Below are 21,561 nucleotides of genomic sequence, written 5' to 3' on the forward strand. Positions count from 1 at the left end.
TGGCCTACTCCACAGCAACAGTGGATCTAAGCAGTATTGGTGACCTACACCACAGCTCACAGCAATGCCAAATCCTTAACCCACTAAGCAAGGCCAGGGATCAAACCTGCCTCCTCATGGATGCTAGTCAGATTGTTTCAGCTGAGCCATGACAGGAACTCTTGATTTAAAAAATTTTTAAGACGACACAGTCATACTATGAATGTCTAATGTTATTTAATCTCTAAACTAGAGCATTATTAAAGTGATAAAACAGAGTTAAAGTCACATTTGAACTACGAATGTCATTGTTTCTTAGTGAAGTATTGATGTTTAAATAGAACCACTGATAGGAGGCCAAAATTTAGCTACAGTCCATATCTTTAATGAAAAGAAGAGTTCTACAATGGAGTAAATAAACAAGAAAATGCAACAAAAATCACTTTAAAGCTTACTCTAAATATGACTATTTATGGTAATGTTTTAAAAAAACAGTCCATAACTATTTAGTCAGTGGTTCAATTTCTAATCCCTACCCCTATTATCCCCAACAGTTTGAGTCAGGCTCTAAGCATGGTACATGCATTGATGTGAATGCAAAACTATTTTAACTAGAAAAGATTGAAGAGATCAATGTAAAGACTGATTAAGGCAACTTTTGCATCTTTTTTCTTTCTTCCTTTTTTAAATGGCTGCACCTGTGCAAATGCAAGTTCCCAGGCCAGAGACCTATGCTTTATCTGAGGATCCTTGGACCCACTATGCCACAGCGGGAACTCCCTTGCATCTTTTTAAGTTAGTGGCATCAGTCCTTGATTATTTCTAATTTTATTTCAAATCTCCCAGCTTTCTCTTCTTTAATGAGCAGTATTTTACAATGGTCAACCATGATTTCTAGTTGATTTATTGACAAATGAACTGAAGTATAAAAAGGGAGAGTGGGTGGCAAGTGTTTTTCTAGTAGCAGATGATGTAACAGATGCAAAAGGAGAAGGAACAAGATGCATTTATTTAGCTGCATTAGTTTGCTTGAGAGGAGGGGTGCAATCACTGTTTCTTCTCTGCCCTATCATGTTTATCCCTGCAGAGTAGGATACTCATTAAATATTTACTGATGAATGTAAGAGGACTGTGCTGGTCCCTAAACTTGAAATCTTGGAAAACTAGCCTGTTCTTGCCTACGCCAGGCTCTGACTCTGTGGGCCATCATCTGACACCTCCACCGAACTTCACATGAGATCTGTTCAGAGCCCTAGCCCAGCTGTCACACATACCCCTCAGTCATCTTTGGTCACCACGTAATATATAAACCCTTATGTAATCTACCTGTTCTCTTATTTTTATCCCGAAACTTCCCTAGGCTTTCTCCTGATCCAACATGAAATTATTCCTATGCATCGCATGACTTAACTATAAGTCCAATGGTAAACAGACTCGCTTTCAGACCTTGGGGGTCACGGTGTTGCCGTCAATGCTGTGTCTGCATGTTAATGTGGATACCATACAACTGCCTTATCTTTTAGTTCTTAGACTTACTGCAGTTCCAATGACTTTCATTTCCAATATACTTCAGTTCCCCTCTCCTGGCCACATCAAGGGGATACTTGGGGCTATGACAGAAGAAGGGTATTCAGAACAGATCTACCCAGTGGTCTCAATGGGTCTTTAGATTTTTAAGAAATTCAGTGGTTTAAAATACTAAGATTCTCTTAAAAATAAAAATTTACCAATGCTACTTTTACTAGCAGCATCACAAGGAATACACATATTTAATGGTGATAAAAAGGAAGAAAGATCAAACTTTTCTGTTTAAATTATTAAAAGAGCTGTGGGTTCCTACCCTATTGAGTGATACAGCAATCTCCTGAATATTGGCTCTATGTATTCTACTGCATCTGTCAAAGAGGATCAATGAATTCTCTCAGACATCAGGATTTAGCTTTAACTAGAACACTACAGCACCAAAAGTCTAAAATTCCACCTTATTTTAACACAGTAGTATTACATGCCAAGAAAGAAAAGATTCAAACTTGGACAAAACACAGAGAATTACAAAATGTCAACATAAACAAGCACATTATACAAGATCCTGAAATGAATTGTAACAGTGAATTCATAAATTTTAGTTTGGAATTCATTCCAAATTGCAGTGTGAACAAGACAGGGGAAAAAAAAAAAGTTAACTACCATCACTACCTCTCTGGAAGGAATTCTGCAGGCCTAGTTTTAATTTACTACTTCCTGCCTGTGCGTGAGTATTAAGGTTCTCAGCCTTGCCAAACCCCACCCTTATCACACAGAAGCTCTCAGAATTCAGGTGCTTATCAAGTAAAAGCTATTTAGTTGTGGTTTACCTCAGAACTGAGAAGCCTTAATTAAAGAAAGCCCTGTAGCCCAGACAGAGGACACCTAGAAAGCTTTTTAAAACCACCTGTTACTTACGTCGACAGGGACCAGCAGGCTCTTGCCGAGATGCTGATTAAAAGAGAGGCACCAGGCTTCAGTGTACCCGTTCATGTTAGGAACATACTTCTTTATGGTCTCATCGTTCAGCCTCAGCCATACACCATCGTCATTGTGGATCTACAGGAAACAAGCAACAGAAACAAGCCGTGCCCTCTGGTGACTCCGAGGAAAGGCCCTGAGGCAGGCAAGTAGTGGTGGACGTGGACGGTAAGCATCTACTCTTTGCAGAAGGTAAGTAAGTATGAGAAAACCTTTAAGGAAAAACACAGCCAGGCCTGCCAAACAATGCCATCATTCACGTGGTGAGAACGTAAAAAGCAGTATCACCTTGAAGCAAAATCACAAAGAAATCACTGTTTAAGATAAAGAATTCAAAGGTAAAATCAAACGTTTCCCAAAAGAACATGAAAGTTACTGGATTGAATGATTAGAAAAATGTACTGCCCAAGGTTAAAGCAATACAAATAAACATATTCAAAAGAAACATTTTTAAAATTCAAAAATTGTCAACCAGCTATAATAAAAATGATTATATATATATATATATATATATACACATATACCTGTACTTATTTTCAGTGAGTACATGTACAGGTTCTGACTACTATGTTAACTGAATTCCTTTTATGTTAAAAGTCTAATTTTAGTTACTTTGACTTAAAAAAAAATGAAATGTTTTGAGACTCAATGAACAAGTTTTTTTTTTTTTTGCTTCACAGGGCCACACCTGCGGCAGATGGAGGTTCTCAGGCTAGGGGTTTAATTGGAGCTGTAGCCACAGGCCTATGACACAGCCACAGCAACGCCAGATCCAAGCCACATCTGCGACCGACACCGCAGCTCACAGCAATATCGGATCCTTAATCCACTGAGTGAGGGCAGGGAACGAACCAGCAACCTTATGGTTCCTAGTTGGATTTGTTTCTGCTGTGCCACGATGGGAACTCCTGAACAGAATTTTTAAATTCCACAAAACAAACTTTCCAAACACTACCCAAACTGCTTAAAACATAACTCTAACAACAACAAAAAATTATATTGTACAAACAATGCAAAAACTTTCTGTCCAACATTTATCCCAACGGTTTCTTTCCGAATTACCTCGTCAATAAAAGTGACAGTTCCGTTGACCTTCACTATGCCTATCTGCTCACTCTGAAGGGAAGGGTGGCTACGGATACGCAGCCCTGCACTGTCCTTGGCCACAAACTTTCGAACCTGAGAAAGGCAAAGACAGAGAGATGAGACAGGAAAAACCATGGAACAGAGACCTTAGAAGTGGTACGAGAGAAGATTAAATAGGTTTGAAAGTTTCCAAAATTACTTGGAGCTGACTTCCCCATTCTATTAACAGTGGACAACAGAATGCTTCTAAGTATAAAAATGTAAATTACTGGAGTTCCCATTGAGGCTCAGTGGGTTAAGAACCTGACTAGTATCCACGAGGATGCAGGTTCAATCCCTGGCCTTTCTCAGTGAGTTAAGGATCCGGTGTTGCCTCAAGATGCAGCTCAGATCTGGCATTGCTGTGGCTGTGGTGCAGGCTCCAGCTGCAGCTCCAATTCGACCCCAAGTCCAGGAACTTCCATATGCTGCAGGTGCAGCTGTAAAAAGGAGAAAAAAAAAAAGGTAAATTGTTGAAAAAATTACAATATTATTAATATATGTATAATTTCTTTTCTAAACTTTGAAGACATGATAAAAAGGAGAAGACAGCCATTTTTTTTCCTTTTAGGAAGGTATGATATAAATGCTATTACCCATGTTTCCTTCTTAATAAGTAATGTACTAGAATTCCTACAGTCCTTACTCTTTAGATGCTAGGAAATGAATTTTTCTTTTAACAGCATAGGATACTTTAACCTTGTAAACTTTATACACTTTACTTCAGTAGACTTTTTGTTAACTGTAAACCTTCAATAACAGAAAGTACATAAGGCCTATAAAATTACTATAGCATTATAAAAAGAAGCCGAAAAGTATGAAGTTCTACAATTGAGAAATGATTAGAACTACCATGAGCTATTCTTTAAACTTATTTGGGAATATTTAGATTTCAAACACTGAAATAAAATGAAATATTAGATAGCTATCCTGTAGCATCAATGAAAAAAATTAATAAATCTCTGACTGATACATGCTCTGGTTTCATTCTACCCTAACCTTATTTGGTTGAGGCTCAGTCTTTGGTTTGACCAGCTGAGTTCCTGGTGGTATCATTCCTTTTGGTGGGTCTTTTACTTTTACTTCTAGGCCAGCATCTGTAAGAAAAGGAAAGGAACTGTAGCATTCGAAAATACAAGGGAGGGAGGACCCTAAACCTAATTTTATATACATTCACAGGCTATTTTAAACAATTGAAACAAACATCTGAATTCTGCCCTTTTAAGGCTATTGATACATAATAATCAAAAAAGAGAAATACTTTAGGAGTTACCATCGTGGCGCAGTGGTTAACGAATCCGACTAGGAACCATGAGGTTGCGGGTTTGATCCCTGGCCTTGCTCAGTGGGTTAAGGATCTGGCATTGCCGTGAGCTGTGGTGTAGGCTGCAGACATGGCTCGGATCTGATGTTGCTGTGCCTGTGGTGTAGGCTGGCGGCTACAGCTCCGATTAGACTCCTAGCCTGGGAACCTCCATATGCTGCGGGAGCAGCCCTAGAACAGGTAAAAAAAAAAAAAAGACAAAAAAAAGAGAGAAATATTTGAAAAATGACCCTGAGATTCTAAACAAGTGTCTCAGGGGTTCAAGGAAAAGAGGCGGGGCTATGGTATATGTGAAATGATACTGAAAAAATTCAAAATAATAAAGAAACTCTCGTGTGATTAAACCTTATCTGACAAATCAGATCAGAGCACTACTCGTCATCTATACCAGTCAGCTGCTGAGTAACAGGCAGCACAGCATGGTTAGACTGTCCTGATGTTCTCACATTTGCCACTAGTTGTTTGACTCTCTGTGCCCCCATTTTTTTAATCTACAAAATGGGAATGAGAATAGCACACATCTCACAGAGCTGCCATGAGAATGAAATGATTTTTTTTTAAATGTAAAATATGTAAGGTGTGCATAAAACAATTTTGGATACTGAGTGCTCAATAAACATTAGCTACTATTATCATCCTTATTCTACTAAATTATTATCTGTCTTTATCTGCAGTCAAGCAGGTCCTAGCTTACTAACCGTTCTGTCACCTTTGGAGAAAGCTGAGTTAAGGAGGCAGGGAGGAAAATGAATGATTCTAAGAAACTATAAATCTTTTTCTTCAATGTCATTCCGGAAAACAAAGATGAGTGGGTTTTTCTTATGTACTTTGTATCAGTTTCCTACACTCCCTATTAGCGAAGATCAAACCATTTTTGACTTTCTCCACTTCTGAATTCCTGCAATTTGTACCTCTTACATTCTAAGTCATATGATTTTGTTCACCTATTTTATCTTCCAATCATCAGTAAGTTGTTAACACTTGACAGGAACTGTCTTACCTAGAACAATGTTTTGTTCAGAACCAAGAAAAGCATGTTAAATTAAAACTTTATGGATATGCTGAAATAAGAGAGAGTGCAGCAAAGGCTGAAGCTAAGGGTCTCTAGATGGCAAAGATGAATCTGACATATCTGATTCTACGGTTACATTTAATGTATATTCTGTACCGTTATGTTAGTGTAAAGTACCTCTTTATCTCCACTGTAAAAACAAAAATATTTAAAGTTTCCCAAGGGGTATTTCAGTAGAGCGTTAGTCAGTATTACTTTCTAAATTTTTTTAGGGCCATACCTGCAGCATATGGAATTCCTGGGCTAGGGATCAAATTGGAGCTGCAGCTGCTGGCCTATACCACAGCCACAGTAACACCAGATCTGAGCTGTATCTGTGACCTATGCTGCAGCTTATGGCATTGCTGGATCTTTAACCCCTGAGCAAGGCCAGGGATTGAACCCGCATCCTCAGGTATACTATGTCAGGTTCTTAACTCCCAGTGGGAACTCCCAATCAGTATTACTTAGAGCTCTCCCCTGCTCTCTCTTCCCTACAAGTAAGGGTCTCATGATACGGATAAAACAAATTTAGAAAGGATTCCTGGGAGTTCCCGTTGTGGCGCAGTGGTTAACGAATCCGGCTAGGAACCATGAGGTTTCGGGTTCGGTCCCTGCCCTTGCTCAGTGGGTTAACGATCCGGCGTTGCCATGAGCTGTGATGTAGGTTGCAGACTCGGCTCGGATCCCGTGTTGCTGTGGCTCTGGCGTAGGCTGGTGGCTACAGCTCCGATTGGACCCCTAGCCTGGGAACCTCCATATGCCGTGGGAGCGGCCCAAGAAATAGCAAAAAGACAAAAAAAAAAAAAAGAAAGGATTCCTAATTTTGGAACTTCTTAGAATTCCTAGTATGTTAACGTGAATTGTATGAATGTCTAAGATGAGACTACAATATACTGGGTTTTCTAAATCTACCTGATCATAGGAATCCTTCCACTTGAGGAGAATTAGGAAAGAGTGTTATAAGGAATTCATATTGATGAACACTTGCTAGAGCTTTCTTGTTCTACTGTTGTCCTATAATATGCATAGTTTAAAGATAAAGATTAATGCCCAAAGGAAATGCAGTATGTTTTTCAAAGTTAGTGGTATAGGTAAAGAAAATTCATTTTTTCAACAACTATTTATTGGGCAGCCACCATGCGCCAGGCACTGAACCAGACTGGGAGATCCAAAGCTGAAAGAGGTATCTCTGCTCATAGCCAGGCAGGAAGACAGACGTACCAGAATGGGGAGACGAGGCTTGTATATGGTTACAGGGCCAAACAGAGGAGATCCCCCTGACCAGCCATGTTAGGGGGTGCAGGGAAGGAGTCATGAGGGCCACAAAAACACACGAGTCATTAGAGTATATTAAGGTCTTATGAATGCACAAATTAAGTTCTCATTATAAAGGAGGAAAAGAAGTCCCCTAAAAGTTATAAAACCTATCCATGCCTGTGATACATGTTAAAGGGCAAGCTAGAACAGAAAGAGGATTTTGATTCTAGTTCTTTGCACTAAGTAACTCATAGCTTAAAAAAAAATACCTATTTCAATGCCGTCGATGGTAACATGAATAGTGTACAGTCCAATGGCCCCTGGAGTCCAATTTGCACAGTAAGTGCCATCGTTATTGACACGAATCAGCATATTCTCACTGGGTCTGAAAGTAAAAAAGATGAATACTGGAACATTGCTTTCAGTTAAGCTGTTGACACCATCAAGATGTATCACAGCCAACATTAAATTGCCAATTGTATTACCACAATGAATGGCAAACTGACTGCCCTGTTAGAGCCTGTTTTCCTTCTCTCCATACTGAATTGCACCTTTTCTTCCTCACCTCAAATCTCCAGCATCCTCTTCCTGACTCTCAGCTGATCATGACCTCATCGCCTTCTCCAGTGAAAGACAGAAGCAATCAGATACTGCCTTAAAGCTGAGACCAGATTAGCGGACCTGCTTTCCTCGGCCTCCTGTTACCAGGAAAGGAGTGTCCTGGGTCATGCCCAAAGCCAGCCCCTCCACTTGGGCTATGCCTCTCATTCCCTCCGCACTTGTGTGCTGCAATCACTCTGCTCTCTCATTCATTGTCTACTTCTCCCACTTCAGTGGATCATTTCAATTTCTACTTTATTTCTATACAAACGAACCTCAGACTTTCCCATCTTAAACATCGCCTGTCGTAGTACAGCCTTTTCTAATAGGTCTCGTATCTCTTTTTCTACCTATAGCAAAACTTATCTAAAGTGTTGTCTACAATAACTCTCTATTTCCTTATTTCAAATTCTCTTCTAAAGCTTACCCTAACTAGGCTTTTGCTCCCAATATGTCACTGAAATTGCCTATGTCATCACCCCATCCCCAAATTCAATAGCTGTTCCTTTGTCTTCAAGCAATCTCTCAGTAGCAGTTAATAACTGACAACCACTCTTTCTTAAAAAACCTTCTTTCTGCTTCTGCAACATTTTTCCTATTTTTTTTTTCTTTCTCAGTGTTTTGTTGACTCTCCCTTTTCTGACCACCCTTTAACTTATGGAAGGCCCCAAGATTTGGGTCTAGGTCTTCTTTTTCCTTTCTGTATTATCTCTCTAGTTGATCATTCATCTATTCCTCAATTTTAAATACTATCTCTATAATGATGACTCAAAAATTTATTTATCACTGAATTTCAAGCTACTATTTCCAATTGTCCTGGAAATCTCCCCAACTTGGAGAAGAATAACTATTTTTCCTTCGCCCCAGCATGCAACAACAACAGAAATAAAACAGGAGTTTCCACTGTGGCTCGGTGGTAAAAAACCCAAGTAGTGGGTTAAGGATCTGGCGCTGCCATGAGCTGAAGTGTAGGTGGCCGATGTGGCTCACATCTAGCATTGCTGTGGCTGTAGTTAGTGTAGGCTGGCAGCTACACTAACTACAATGCGACCCCTAGCCTGGGAACCTCCATATGCTGCGAGTGTGACCCTAAAACAAAACAAAACAAAACATATGGTATTTGTCTTTCTCCTTTTGACTTATTTCACTCGGTATTTCCATCCATGTTGCTGCAAATGGCATTATGTCGTTCTTTTTTATGGCTGAGTAGTATTCCACTGTGTATACATACACATCTTCCTAATCCAATCATCTGTCAATGGACATTTGGGTTGTTTCCATGTCTTGGCTATTGCGAATAGAGCTGCAATGAACATGTGTGTGTCTCTTTCAAGGAAAGTTTTGTCTGGATATATGCCCAGGAGTGGGATTGCTGGACTATATGGTAGTTCTATGCATAGATTTCTAAGGTACCTCCATACTGTTCTGCATAGTGGCTATACCAGCTTACATTCCCACCAACAGCGCAGGAGGATTTCCTTTTCTCCACAACCCCTCTAACATTTGTTATTTGTGGACTTATTAAAGACGGCCACTTTGACTGGTGTGAGGTGGTATCTCATGGTAGTTTTGATTTGCATTTCTCTAATAATCAGGGATGTTGAGCATTTCTTCATGTGCTTGTTGGCCATCTGTATATCTTCCTTGGAGAAATGCCTGTTCAGGTCTTTTGCCCCTTTTTCCATTGGGTTGTTGGCTTTTTTGCTGTTGAGTTGTTTAAGTTACTTGTATATTCTAGAGATTAAGCCCTTGCAGTTGCATCATTTGAAACTATTTTCTCCCATTCTGTAAGTTGTCTTTTTGTTATCACTCATATCTGGTATCTAATATACAGCACAAATGAACCTTTCCACAGAAAAGAAAATCATGAACTTGGAGAATAGACTTGTGTTTGCCCGGGGGAAGGGGAGGGAGTGGGAGGGATTGGGAGCTTGGGGTTAACAGATGCAAACTATTGCTCTTGGAATGGATTTACAATGAGATCCTGAGAACTATGTCTAGATACTTACACCACAGCACAACAATGGGAGAAAAAATTATGTATATATGTATTATGTATATATGTATGTGTAACTGGGTCCCCATTCTGTACAGTGGGGAAAAAAAACACTAAAAAAATAGGGGAAAAAATAGAAAAGAAAGAAAAAAAGAAAAGGCAAATGAAAACAAGCCTGTTCATTTCTGAGACTTTCTGATCCTCATAAAAACCATGACACCAGGGGTCAGTAACATTTCCTGTAATGATATTTTAGTCCACTGTGCCAGTCTTTGTCACAGCTACTTAACTCTAATGATAGAGAAGCTCATGAGCAAGGCTGTGTTCTAATAGAACTTTATTTGCAGAACAGGCCTGACTGGGTCTGCAGGCCAATGCTGGCCAAGCCCTACACTGCTGGATAATCTATACTGATGCTTGAAGCTGAAGAAACCTATAATCATTCTTGGATCTTCTCTTTCCCCACTCCCTATTTCCATTCCAGTGGCAGGCTGTTGGCTTTACTTCTAAGAGTAGCCCCTGTCCATCCACCCCTCTTCATTCCACTGCTAAGGCCCTTCAACCCCAGTCCAGGTCACCTTAGAGCCTCTACCTCATTTCTCTGTTCCCACTCTTGCTCCTCTGAAATTTACTCTCCAGAGAATAGCTGGAATGATCTTTTTAAACTATAAATCAGATTATATCCCCCTCCTGCTTAAAGTCCTCCAACTAAATTTGCTTACAAGAAAATCTGAACTTCTTAACACAGCTCTCCAGTCCCTATAGAAGGCCATCATCTGGACCTCTGATCTAATCTTCAACTGTTTTCTTTCCTGCTCACTATTCTCCAGTCCCACATCTCTTTCTGTTCTTCAAAGACATCTCTTCTACCCCAGATTCTCTCTGCCTAAAATGAATTTCCCCCAAATCTTTATACAACCCACTACCATCCAGCTCTTCACTCAGATATTACCTCCTCAAACAGCCTTCCTGGTCATCCAGTACTTTGGTGGCTTGTCCCGTCCCCATCACTCTCTGGCAAACGACCTTATTTATCATGTACCGTTTAGTTTACTTATTTATAGCCTGTTTCTCCACAGGAACGTAAATGTCATGAGAACCAGCACCTGGTCTAGCTTGTTCACACAAGTATCCCAGAGCCTGCACCAGTGCCTTCCAGAGAGCAGATGCCTAAGAGTATGTGCTGAATGAATAAATGCATTTACTCTGACAAGAGACCTTTAATATTAGGTTTAAAATGCCCAATGCATGAAAATCTATTTACATGAAATCTATTACAATCCAAATGGCCAATTCATTCTTATTTAACATACTGTAAACCTATACAGTCCGCATTTATATTACAAAAATCACATGCTTCCACTGTGCGGAGATTTTGAAACTAAATTTAAGCCAGAGACCAAATGCTACTCTCCTATTCCTAGACAAAGATATATTCTGAAAACCTGGCTATTTTGACAGAAAACTTTCTAAACTGTGTGCTAAAGCTCTACCTTGCATACAGGTCAGAATAAGGCCATAGGAACCTGCTAATTTCTAATAAGTCATGTGATATGCAATACAATGAAGTATACTAAGTAGTTACACTATTTCAGATTCACTTTGGAACTTTTTATAAATTCTGTGGAGTTGGCCTCTCTAAAGTACAATCCATCTAATAATTTTTTCCAAGCATAAGTACTTTCTCCTAACAAGCAAGTAAAATAGTAAATCCAAAAATCTGCTTCAATCTGGAGTTAACAGAATTACTTAGAGGCTTAAAAATAAAGTCCTCATAACCAAAAATACAAGCGCAGATTGAAATCAGTCTGCCACTCATTAGAGAAAAGAAAGGGAAAACAAAAATAGGAAAAAAAAAACAAAACCCCAAACCCCAGATTAACCAATTTACTAACAATAAGCCAAGTAATATTCTTTTAGATACTACTCTTTCTGTACTCCTTAGTATAACATACTGGCAGTATTACAGTTCAATACAAATACATTCTACCTATCTTACCTGCAAATCTACACATTACAAAACCTGTGGTAAATCTCCACTGGAAATTTTAAAATGCTCTAAAGTACTTACTTACAGAAAATAAAGTTGCAAAACGTATTCTGGCTATGCTTTGAGAAAGTGATCCTTACCTCTTAGGAGTTGGTGATGCAAAACGCAGTTCTTCAAATGAGTAATTTTCGTACACCTTTAAGAAAGAAACCAAAAGGATCACAAAAGCATTAGAAACATTCTTAACTAACACAGTGACAGACATTCAATAAATGGTGCTGAGACAACTGGTTATCCATATAGGAGAAAAAGAAAAAACCCAATTACCTACATCACAAAAGTAAATTCAAAATAAATTTACAGAAATAAGTTCTAGGTGTATTAAAGACCCAGACGTAACAATAAAACACCAACAAAATTCAGAAGAAAAAAAAAGATAGTATCTTTAGAGTGCATTAAAATTTTAAATAGCTCCAAAACAAAGACTATAAAGAAGGGGCAGAGATAAGCCTTTAACTGGGAGAAGGGGATTTATAATTCATATAACCAAAAAAGGATACGAACCCATAATAAATAAAGAATAAATCAATACAAAAGAGAGAAATAACACAAGAGAGAGTAAAGACAAGTCACTGAAGAGAGAAATATGAAAGGCCAAAAAACATTTGAGAAATTCTTCAACCATTAAGGAAATGCAAATTAAAACAGCATACGGCAACAAGTTTGACAATCTGGAAGAAATGGACAGTTTTCTAGAATCTTACAGCCTGCCAAAACTGAATCAAGTAGAAACAGACTAACTGAACAGACTGATCACTAGAAATGAAATTGAAGAGGTCATAAAATCACTCCCTACAAATAAAAGTCCAGGACCAGATGGCTTCACAGGAGAACTTTATCAAACATATAAAGAGGAATTGGTGCCCATCCTCCTTAAACTCTTTCAAAAGGTTGAAGAAGAAGGAATACTCCCAAAGACATTCTAGGATGCCACCATCACCCTCATTCCAAAACCAGACAGAGATACCACCAAAAAAGAAAACTATCGCCCAATATCATTGATGAATATAGATGCAAAAATTCTCAACAAAATCTTAGCCAACCGAATCCAACAACATATCAAAAAAATTATACACCATGACCAGGTTGGGGTCATCCCAGGTTCACAAGGATGGTTCAACATACGCAAATCAATCAGCATCATACACCACATTAACCAAAAAAAAAAAGTCAAAAATCATATGATCATCTCAATAGACGCAGAAAAAGCATTTGACAAAGTCCAACATCCATTCATGACCAAGGCCCTCGCCAAAGTGGGTATAGAGGGAACATTCCTGAATATAATCAAAGCCATTTATGAGAAACCCACAGCAAATATAATACTCAATGGGGAAAAACTGAAAGCCTTCTCACTCAAATCTGGAACAAGACAGGGATGCCCACTCTCACTACTGCTCTTCAACATAGTTTTGGAAGTCCTAGCCACAGCAATTAGGCAAACAAAAGAAATAAAAGGCATCCATATAGGAAGAGAAGAGATCAAACTGTCACTGTGTGCAGATGACATGATACTATACATAGAAAACCCTAAGGACTCAACCTCAAAACTACTTGAACTGATTCATAAATTCAGCAAAGTAGCAGGATATAAGATAAACATTCAGAAGTCAGTTGCATTTCTGTATACCAGCAATGAACTATTAGAAAAGGAATACAAAAATATGATACCTTTTAAAATTGCACCTCACAAAATCAAATACCTCAGAATACACCTGACCAAGGAGGTAAAGGACCTATATGCCGAGAAATATAAAACTTTAATCAAAGAAATCAAAGAAGATGTAAAGAAATGGAAAGATAGTCCATGTTCCTGGATTAGGAAAATCAATATTGTAAACATGGCCATACTACCCAAAGCAATCTACAGATTCAATGCAATCCCTATCAAATTACCCATGACATTTTTCACAGAACTAGAACAAACAATCCAAACATTTATATGGAACCACAAAAGACCCAGAATCGCCAAAGCAATCCTGAGAAACAAAAACCAAGCAGGAGGCATAACTCTCCCAGACTTCAAGAAATACTACAAAGCCACAGTCATCAAAACAGTGTGGTACTGGTATCAAAACAGACAGACAGACCAATGGAACAGAATAGAGAATCCGGAAATAAACCCTGACACCTATGGTCAATTCATCTTTGACAAGGGAGGCAAGAACATCAAATGGGAAAAAGAAAGTCTATTCAGCAAGCATTGCTGGGAAACCTGGACAGCTGCATGCAAAGCAATGAAACTAGAACACACCCTCACACCATGCACACAAATAAACTCCAAATGGCTGAAAGACTTAAATATACGACAGGACACCATCAAACTCCTAGAAGAAAACATAGGCAAAACACTCTCTGACATCAACATCAGGAATATTTTCTCAGGTCAGTCTCCCAAAGCAATCGAAATTAGAGCAAAAATAAACCCATGGGACCTCATCAAACTGAAAAGCTTTTGCACGGCAAAGGAAACCAAAAAGAAAACAAAAAGACAACTTACAGAATGGGAGAAAATAGTTTCAAGTGATGCAACCAACAAGGGCTTAATCTCTAGAATATATAAACAACTTATACAACCCAACAGCAAAAAAGCCAATCAATCAATGGAAAAATGGGCAAAAGACCTGAAGAGACATTTCTCCAAAGAAGATATACAGATGGCCAACAAACACATGAAAAAGTGCTCAACATTGCTGGTTATAAGAGAAATGCAAATCAAAACTACCATGAGATATCACCTCACACCAGTCAGAATGGCCATCATTAATAAATCCACAAATAACAAGTGCTGGAGGGGCTGTGGAGAAAAGGGAACCCTCCTGCACTGTTGGTGGGAATGTCAACTGGTACAGCCACTATGGAGAACAGTTGGGAGATACCTTAGAAATCTATACATAGAGCTTCCATATGACCCTGCAATCCCACTCTCGGGCATCTATCCGGACAAAACTCTGCTTAAAAGAGACACGTGCACCCGCATGTTCATTGCAGCACTATTCACAATAGCCAAGACATGGAAACAACCCAAATGTCCATCGACAGATGATTGAATTCGGAAGAGGTGGTATATATACACAATGGAATACTACTCAGCCATAAAAAAGAATGACATCATGCCATTTGCAGCAACATGGATGGAGCTAGAGAATCTCATACTGAGTGAAATGAGCCAGAAAGACAAAGACAAATACCATATGATATCACTTATAACTGGAATCTAATATCCAGCACAAATGAACATCTCCTCAGAAAAGAAAATCATGGACTTGGAGAAGAGACTTGTGGCTGCCTGATGGGAGGGGGAGGGAGTGGGAGGGATCGGGAGCTTGGGCTTATCAGACACAACTTAGAATAGATTTACAAGGAGATCCTGCTGAATAGCATTGAGAACTTTGTCTAGATACTCCTGTTGCAACAGAAGAAAGGTTGGGGGAAAAATGTAATTGTAATGTATACATGTAAGGATAACCTGACCCCCTTGCTGTACAGTGGGAAAATTAAAAAAATAAATAAATAAATAAAAGGATCAATTAAAAAAAATTAAAACAGCAATATAATCATTTCACAGTCATCAAATTATGTTTGTAAGAACTGAATGTAGATGAGAACATAAAGTATTTAGCATTGTGATACACTGCTGATGGGAACATGAGTTTTGGCAACATTTAACATAGCTGAAGACAGATATGCCCTACAAGTCAGCAACCCCACTTCTAGTTATGTATCTTAGAGAAACTGGTGCTCAAGGACAAAAGGGGACAGACATATACAAGGATGTTTATTTCAGTACGGTTTACAGTAGTGAAAAAAACCAGGAACAACCTATATGCCCCACAGTAGGAGAATGAACAACTTATGTAACAGGAATACACTGGAATACATCAAAGCTGTTAAAATGAATAAACTACAGCTACACAGCTAAACCTTAAAACAAGGCTGGGCAAATACTGGCAAAATGACAGGTGTGTATGACACCATTTTCGTAAACTTCCAAAAAACATAAAAAAATCTACATACTATATTTCTTATAGATAAATTTGTAATCAGTAAAGTGTAAAATATGTATCTGGGAACATGAAGCATTACATTTAGGACTGGTTACCTCTAGGGAAGCAGAAGAAAGGGGTCTATGTTATAGAACAGTTTACAGAGGGCAGCAACTGTACTCTTAACCATCTGTTTCTTAATAGAAATTACAGAAGGATCTGAAAAAACTATGGTAAAGTGTAAAGACGAAAATGGACTGTAAGTACACGCAAACTTGTCACATTATTTCCAATACTTTATACCTCTACAGCGTTACCAAATTAATCTTTCAAGGTCCAGGTGAAGTTCTCCAACTGCTCTTCACTTCTAACCTCTACTACACTGAGGACGAAGAGAAGCACACCCACACCACTCAAGAACCCCTTCCTTCACCCTCCTCTTTCTAATTTCATGAAAGTAATTTATAAACGAACTACCACCATCTACTAAATAGTTACAAATGAGAAGAATACAATTTAAGGGTAAGTCTAGCAAGATTACAAAGGCGTTAAATAGGAGGAAAACTCAGGTTTACAGTACAATGGGTTTTCCACTCCACCAATTTCCCTCAAACACATATTATTATACTTAACAATTAAGGAATAAATCATATCTCGATTTCCACCCTCCACCAATTCTGGCTCACTGCTGGGTGGCACATGTGAATGGCTGATGTAAGAAATCTCCTTTTCTGGAAAATGAATTAATATCTCAAAGAGACAGTTGTGGGAACGGTATTTTGTAACCGCTCTAACCTGGGCCACTCAGAACATTCCGGAAATACCGAATTCAGTTGTGGTAACTAAATTTGCAAAAGAAATTATACAAACTGAAGCAAATTTCATAGGAAACTAAAAGAATGATTATGTAGGCAAGGAGACCAGACGCTAAATCCCTAAAAAAAAGGAAACGAATGAGAATGTTTAGCTTCAAATTGTTTAATAGTCAGTGAACAACTCATCCAGAAGTCTAGCTTTGTAGTTCTTTCATTTCTTCAACCTCAGTAATCTTTTTTTTTTTTCCTTGTCTTTTCTAGGGCTACATCCATGGCATACAGAGGTTCCCAGGCTAGGGGTCCAATTGGAGCTGTAGCCACCGGCCTACGCCAGAGCCACGGCAACGCGGGATCCAAGCCACGTCTGCAACCTACACCACAGCTCACAGCAACGCTGGGTCCTTAACCCACTGAGTGACACCAGGGATCGAACCCGCAACCTCATGGTTCCTAGTCGGTTTCAATAGCCACTGAACCATGACGGAAACTCCTCAATAATCTTAACTTCAACTTTGTTTCAGCCACTCACACCCAAAGTCACAGACCTGTGATATTACACAGAATTGTTCAATCTCTGAAATCAAAATAAAATGTTTTGATTTTATTATCTGCTCAGTTTTCTGCCTCTGTAACTCCTACCTTACCTATTCTTAGATTGCTAGCCCTCTTCACCTCCTCAAATTTCTCTCTCTATATCCACTTTTATTTTCCTTTCCAAACCAGTTAGGCTTCATTGTCCTTTTTTTAACTACTATATGCTCAACTTCCTTCTCAGTCACTGCTCTTTTGTTGAACCGTCTGGCACAACATCCATGCTGAATCAATTCAAATCTTATTCGTCTTCATCTGACTCACGTTGCACAGTTAGTACACGACCTTCGATTTCAACTGAATGTCTAAGGATGTCTGAGAAACATTTTCTGATCAGTTTCTCTTCACTCGCTACAATGATTATTTCATTTTTTCATTTTGTTTCAAAACCTTGACCTTAAGATTCATCAATCCATCTCTAATATAAAACACATTAATTACTATCATAAATAATTACTCTGGCTGCACAACTACAGATGTATTAGACTGCATTAATTATTTTCTTTTCCTCTCCTGGTGGCATCAAACAGGCAACACTCCTCCTACTTAAAAGCCAATTCCTCTACCTGAGCTACAGACAGGGCTTTCCTCTCTCTAAGTATTTTCATTGTTGCTGTCTTCTCCACTGTCTTCTCATCAGTATTTAATTAAAGCATGTCTTTCTATATTCAATCCCAGACTCTAAACACTCAATTCCACTTCCTCTGTTTCTTTTTATAACAAAACATCTTGGAAAACTTACTATACTCCTTTTTGTGTTTCTTTTCTTTTTTTTTGTCTTTCTGCCTTTTCTAGGGCTGCTCCTGCGGCATATGGAGGTTCCCAGGCTAGGGGTCTAATCAGAGCTGTAGCCGCCAGCCTATGCCAGAGTCACAGCAACGCCGGATCCTTAACCCATTGAGCAAGGCCAGGGATCTAACCTGCAACCTCATGGTTCCTAGTCAGACTCATTAACCACTGTGCCACGATGGGAATTCCAATTTCCACTTCTTCATCTACAAATTAATCAACCTTCTATCCCTTTGTAGTTGCTCCTGCTAAGATCACTGGTGAATTTGTTGTTGTTAGATCCTTTTCATTTTTTAATGATTTTTTATTTTTTCTATTAGAGCTGGTTTACGGTGTTCCGTCAATTTCTACTGTACAGCAAAGTGACCCAGCCATGCATATATATATATATATATATATATATATATATATATATACACACACACACATATATATATATATTCTTTTTCTCACATTTTCTTTCATTGTGTTCCATCACAAGTGACTAGATACAGTTTCCCGTGCTATAAAGCAGGATTCTCATTGCTTATCCACTCCAAATGCAAGTTACATCCTTCTCAAAACATGACTGACTTCTGCAGCATGCACTGTTAACCCTTCTTAAATTGCTTCCTGTGACTTTCAACACATGCCATAAGGTAGATGAGATAAGCAACAGGAGAATCAAATCTGGAATCAGATTCCCTGACATTTGTGTGCCCTGGGAGAAGTTATTAACCTCTCTGTGGTTCAGTTTCCACATACCTAAAATGGGAATAAAACAGCAATTTACAGAGTTGTTACAAGGTTTAAATGAGTTATCATAGGCAACATGGTGGGAAAAGTGGCAAAAGCAAGAGCCAGTGTCCTGGGTTATGTCTTTGGCCAGTATTTTTGCCAATGCTGCTGCTGTTTTTTCCTTTTCCTTTCTTTTTTTTTTTTTTTTTGCCTTTCTTTCTCTTGTAAATCAATGTTTCTCAAAGTGTAGGTTTGGAATCTGAGTAATTCTGCTTGTCTCTTTTATATGCCAATTCTTGACCTTCTCTTCAGACCTACCCAATCTAAATCTTTTGATGGCAGGAAACATCTCCTTTCTAAGAAAGTGCTCCAGGTGACTCTGACACAATGGCTGGAGAATCACTGATATTGGTGCTTCTCAAGATCCTGTTCTAGAACTTCTTCCTCCACTCGCCACATTAGACAGGTATCTACTTCCCTAACTTCATGAGTAATCCAAATGCTGATGAGTCTCAAATCCTTTTCTTGAGGTAAGACTGTGATCACTTCACTTCTATATATCCAACTCCTTTTTACAGATCTTCACATGGATATTTCAGAGGTAGCTAAAACTTGCACATCCAAAGCTGAATCGTTATCTTCCTCAACCAAAACCTGCCCCTTCTCCAGCATTATCAATCTCACTATTCAAGCTCAAGGTATGAACTTAATTTATTTCCTACCTTTCTTTTTACCCCATCTTCATTAGCTATCAACTCTTATTTACTCCAAATATCTCTTGAATCTACTCTGACTACTCACTAGTCCGAGAGATCAGCATCCCTCACACCAGGTTAAGCCAATATTCTCCTGAAGAGACTTAAACCAAACCATGCCTCTTGATCGTTGGCATCATTACCTTCTCCACATTCCACCATCATCTTTACAACGCACAAATCTAATCGTGCCTTCAATGGCTCACCACTGCTCTCTGGAAATAGGAAAATTGCTAACTGCTGTTTCAAATAATGATCTTCTTGATAATTTAGACTGACCCTGCCTCTAAAGATAACTACAAAAGCTGAAGAAAGTATTTTTCAAAATCTGTCGAAAAGCATCAAGGAACTACAAAGCCTACAAAAGTAGGAAAGCCAAAGAGATGAGTTTCAAATTTGGAAGAACCACAAACTGAAGAGGGTCTAGGTAAATTCTGCATCCCTGAAGGACTATGTCTTAGGAGTCATGGTAAAGTGGAAACAGAGAAGGACTTCTGCAGAATTGGAATCCAGTTTCCAACGTCTCAATCTCTGAACAGATTAACTTATCTGCAACTGGAAATTACATCTAGACTCCTGCCAAAACCAAATGAAAATCCTCTTTGTAGGAAAAATAACATCATCCTAAAAAATATGTTTCAACTTTTACATTTATCAACAGCTCTCTAGAGCTGTGATCTTCTTGTGTCTGAGTCTGAATCACTAAAATGTTAAATGAATGAATGTTAAATAAAAATTTTCTGATAAGTAAAATCAATTACCTTCATCATTGTTATGGCAATATATCGAGCTTCCTTCACTATCATTGGCTCATAAGAAACATCCAGTTTTGGTGACGCGAGCCCGCCAAAAGTCATGTCAGCATTTGAAGATGCAGCTGTTACTGCGGGACTGCCAGGAATCCTCTGAGGCTTCTTTACTTGCTCTTGTTGTAAAGATGTTTTTTTCTGAGAAACAGGAACTGCTTTCACTTCCACCTAACCATAATATTATAACAACAAAATGCCATTACTATATAATTGTCTGTGATACACTGAAAGAAGCAATTCATGATTACGAACTCAGAATCGTGTAAGTTTTATGTTACCACTCATCCCTCTTGGGCATTTCATTCAAAGATTAGTTAATAGTGCCAGAATGATCAAGATGGTTCTATCTCAATAGGGATCCTGAACACAGTATAAAAGAAAGGACTTTTTTTCTGGAATAAATAGTCATAGATGTCAGAACATAAAAACACATGTCACCATTAAGGAAGAAGAGGAAAAGACAGTAAAATGAATCTACACTGAATTCTTTCAGGGACTAACATTAAATTAAAATAATTTCATTAATTAATCAAATAATTCCAGTATAAAACTTTCCAGGGAGTTCCCATCGTGGCGCGGTGGTTAACGAATCCGACTAGGAACCACGAGGTTGCGGATTCGGTCCCTGCCCTTGCTCAGTGGGTTAAGGATCTGGCGTTGCCGTGAGCTGTGGTGTAGGTTGCAGACGCGGCTCAGATCCCGCGTTGCTGTGGCTCTGGCGTAGGCTGGCAGCTACAGCTCCGATTAGACCCCTTGCCTGGGAACCGGCAAAAAGACAAAAAAACCCAAAAAATTTTCCAGCAATCTCCACCTATTTTAAAGCACTAATCTCAATTTTAGCTGTACTGTTTGGCAGGAAAAAAAGTACTCCACTGACAGCCTTAGATACTAACAAATCTTATACCCAAAAAAAGTGTTTATTTACTTTGTAGAAAGAGTACTATTAGACAGCTCTGTCACCAACATGAGCTACTGACCTAAGCATCCAATTAAACTTTCCAACTCAGTTTCTTAATAATAAAACGGGGATATCTTCTATCTACTTTACTATAGAGATGCAAAGAACAGATTTCCTGCGGCTTGTTAAAACACTGAAAGTACAAGTCGTCTCACAAACAATATTCAGAAATACTTTCTAGGAATTATAACAAAACATTTTATTGTTAGTTGTTTATTTATGCACTGGCAAAAAAACCACTTGATCCCTAG

General features: G+C 38.7%; 1 protein-coding gene across 10 annotated transcripts in view; it reads right to left on the reverse strand.

Moving 5' to 3' along the window:
• The window catches only part of MYCBP2 (MYC binding protein 2), a 263,517-nt gene that overhangs the window by 89,416 nt on the left and 152,540 nt on the right, over positions 1-21,561 (reverse strand). For all 10 annotated transcript variants that reach the window (XM_047755874.1, XM_047755873.1, XM_047755872.1 and 7 more), the window contains 6 exons: positions 20,305-20,520; positions 11,971-12,026; positions 7,514-7,629; positions 4,609-4,706; positions 3,547-3,663; positions 2,422-2,562 (listed from right to left, as the gene is read on the reverse strand). In XM_047755874.1, the coding sequence (XP_047611830.1) occupies positions 2,422-2,562; positions 3,547-3,663; positions 4,609-4,706; positions 7,514-7,629; positions 11,971-12,026; positions 20,305-20,520 (744 nt within the window). The remainder of the gene's footprint in view (positions 1-2,421; positions 2,563-3,546; positions 3,664-4,608; positions 4,707-7,513; positions 7,630-11,970; positions 12,027-20,304; positions 20,521-21,561) is intronic.

This window comes from Phacochoerus africanus, chromosome 13 (genome assembly GCF_016906955.1).
Source record: "Phacochoerus africanus isolate WHEZ1 chromosome 13, ROS_Pafr_v1, whole genome shotgun sequence".
Lineage (NCBI taxonomy): Eukaryota > Metazoa > Chordata > Mammalia > Artiodactyla > Suidae > Phacochoerus > Phacochoerus africanus.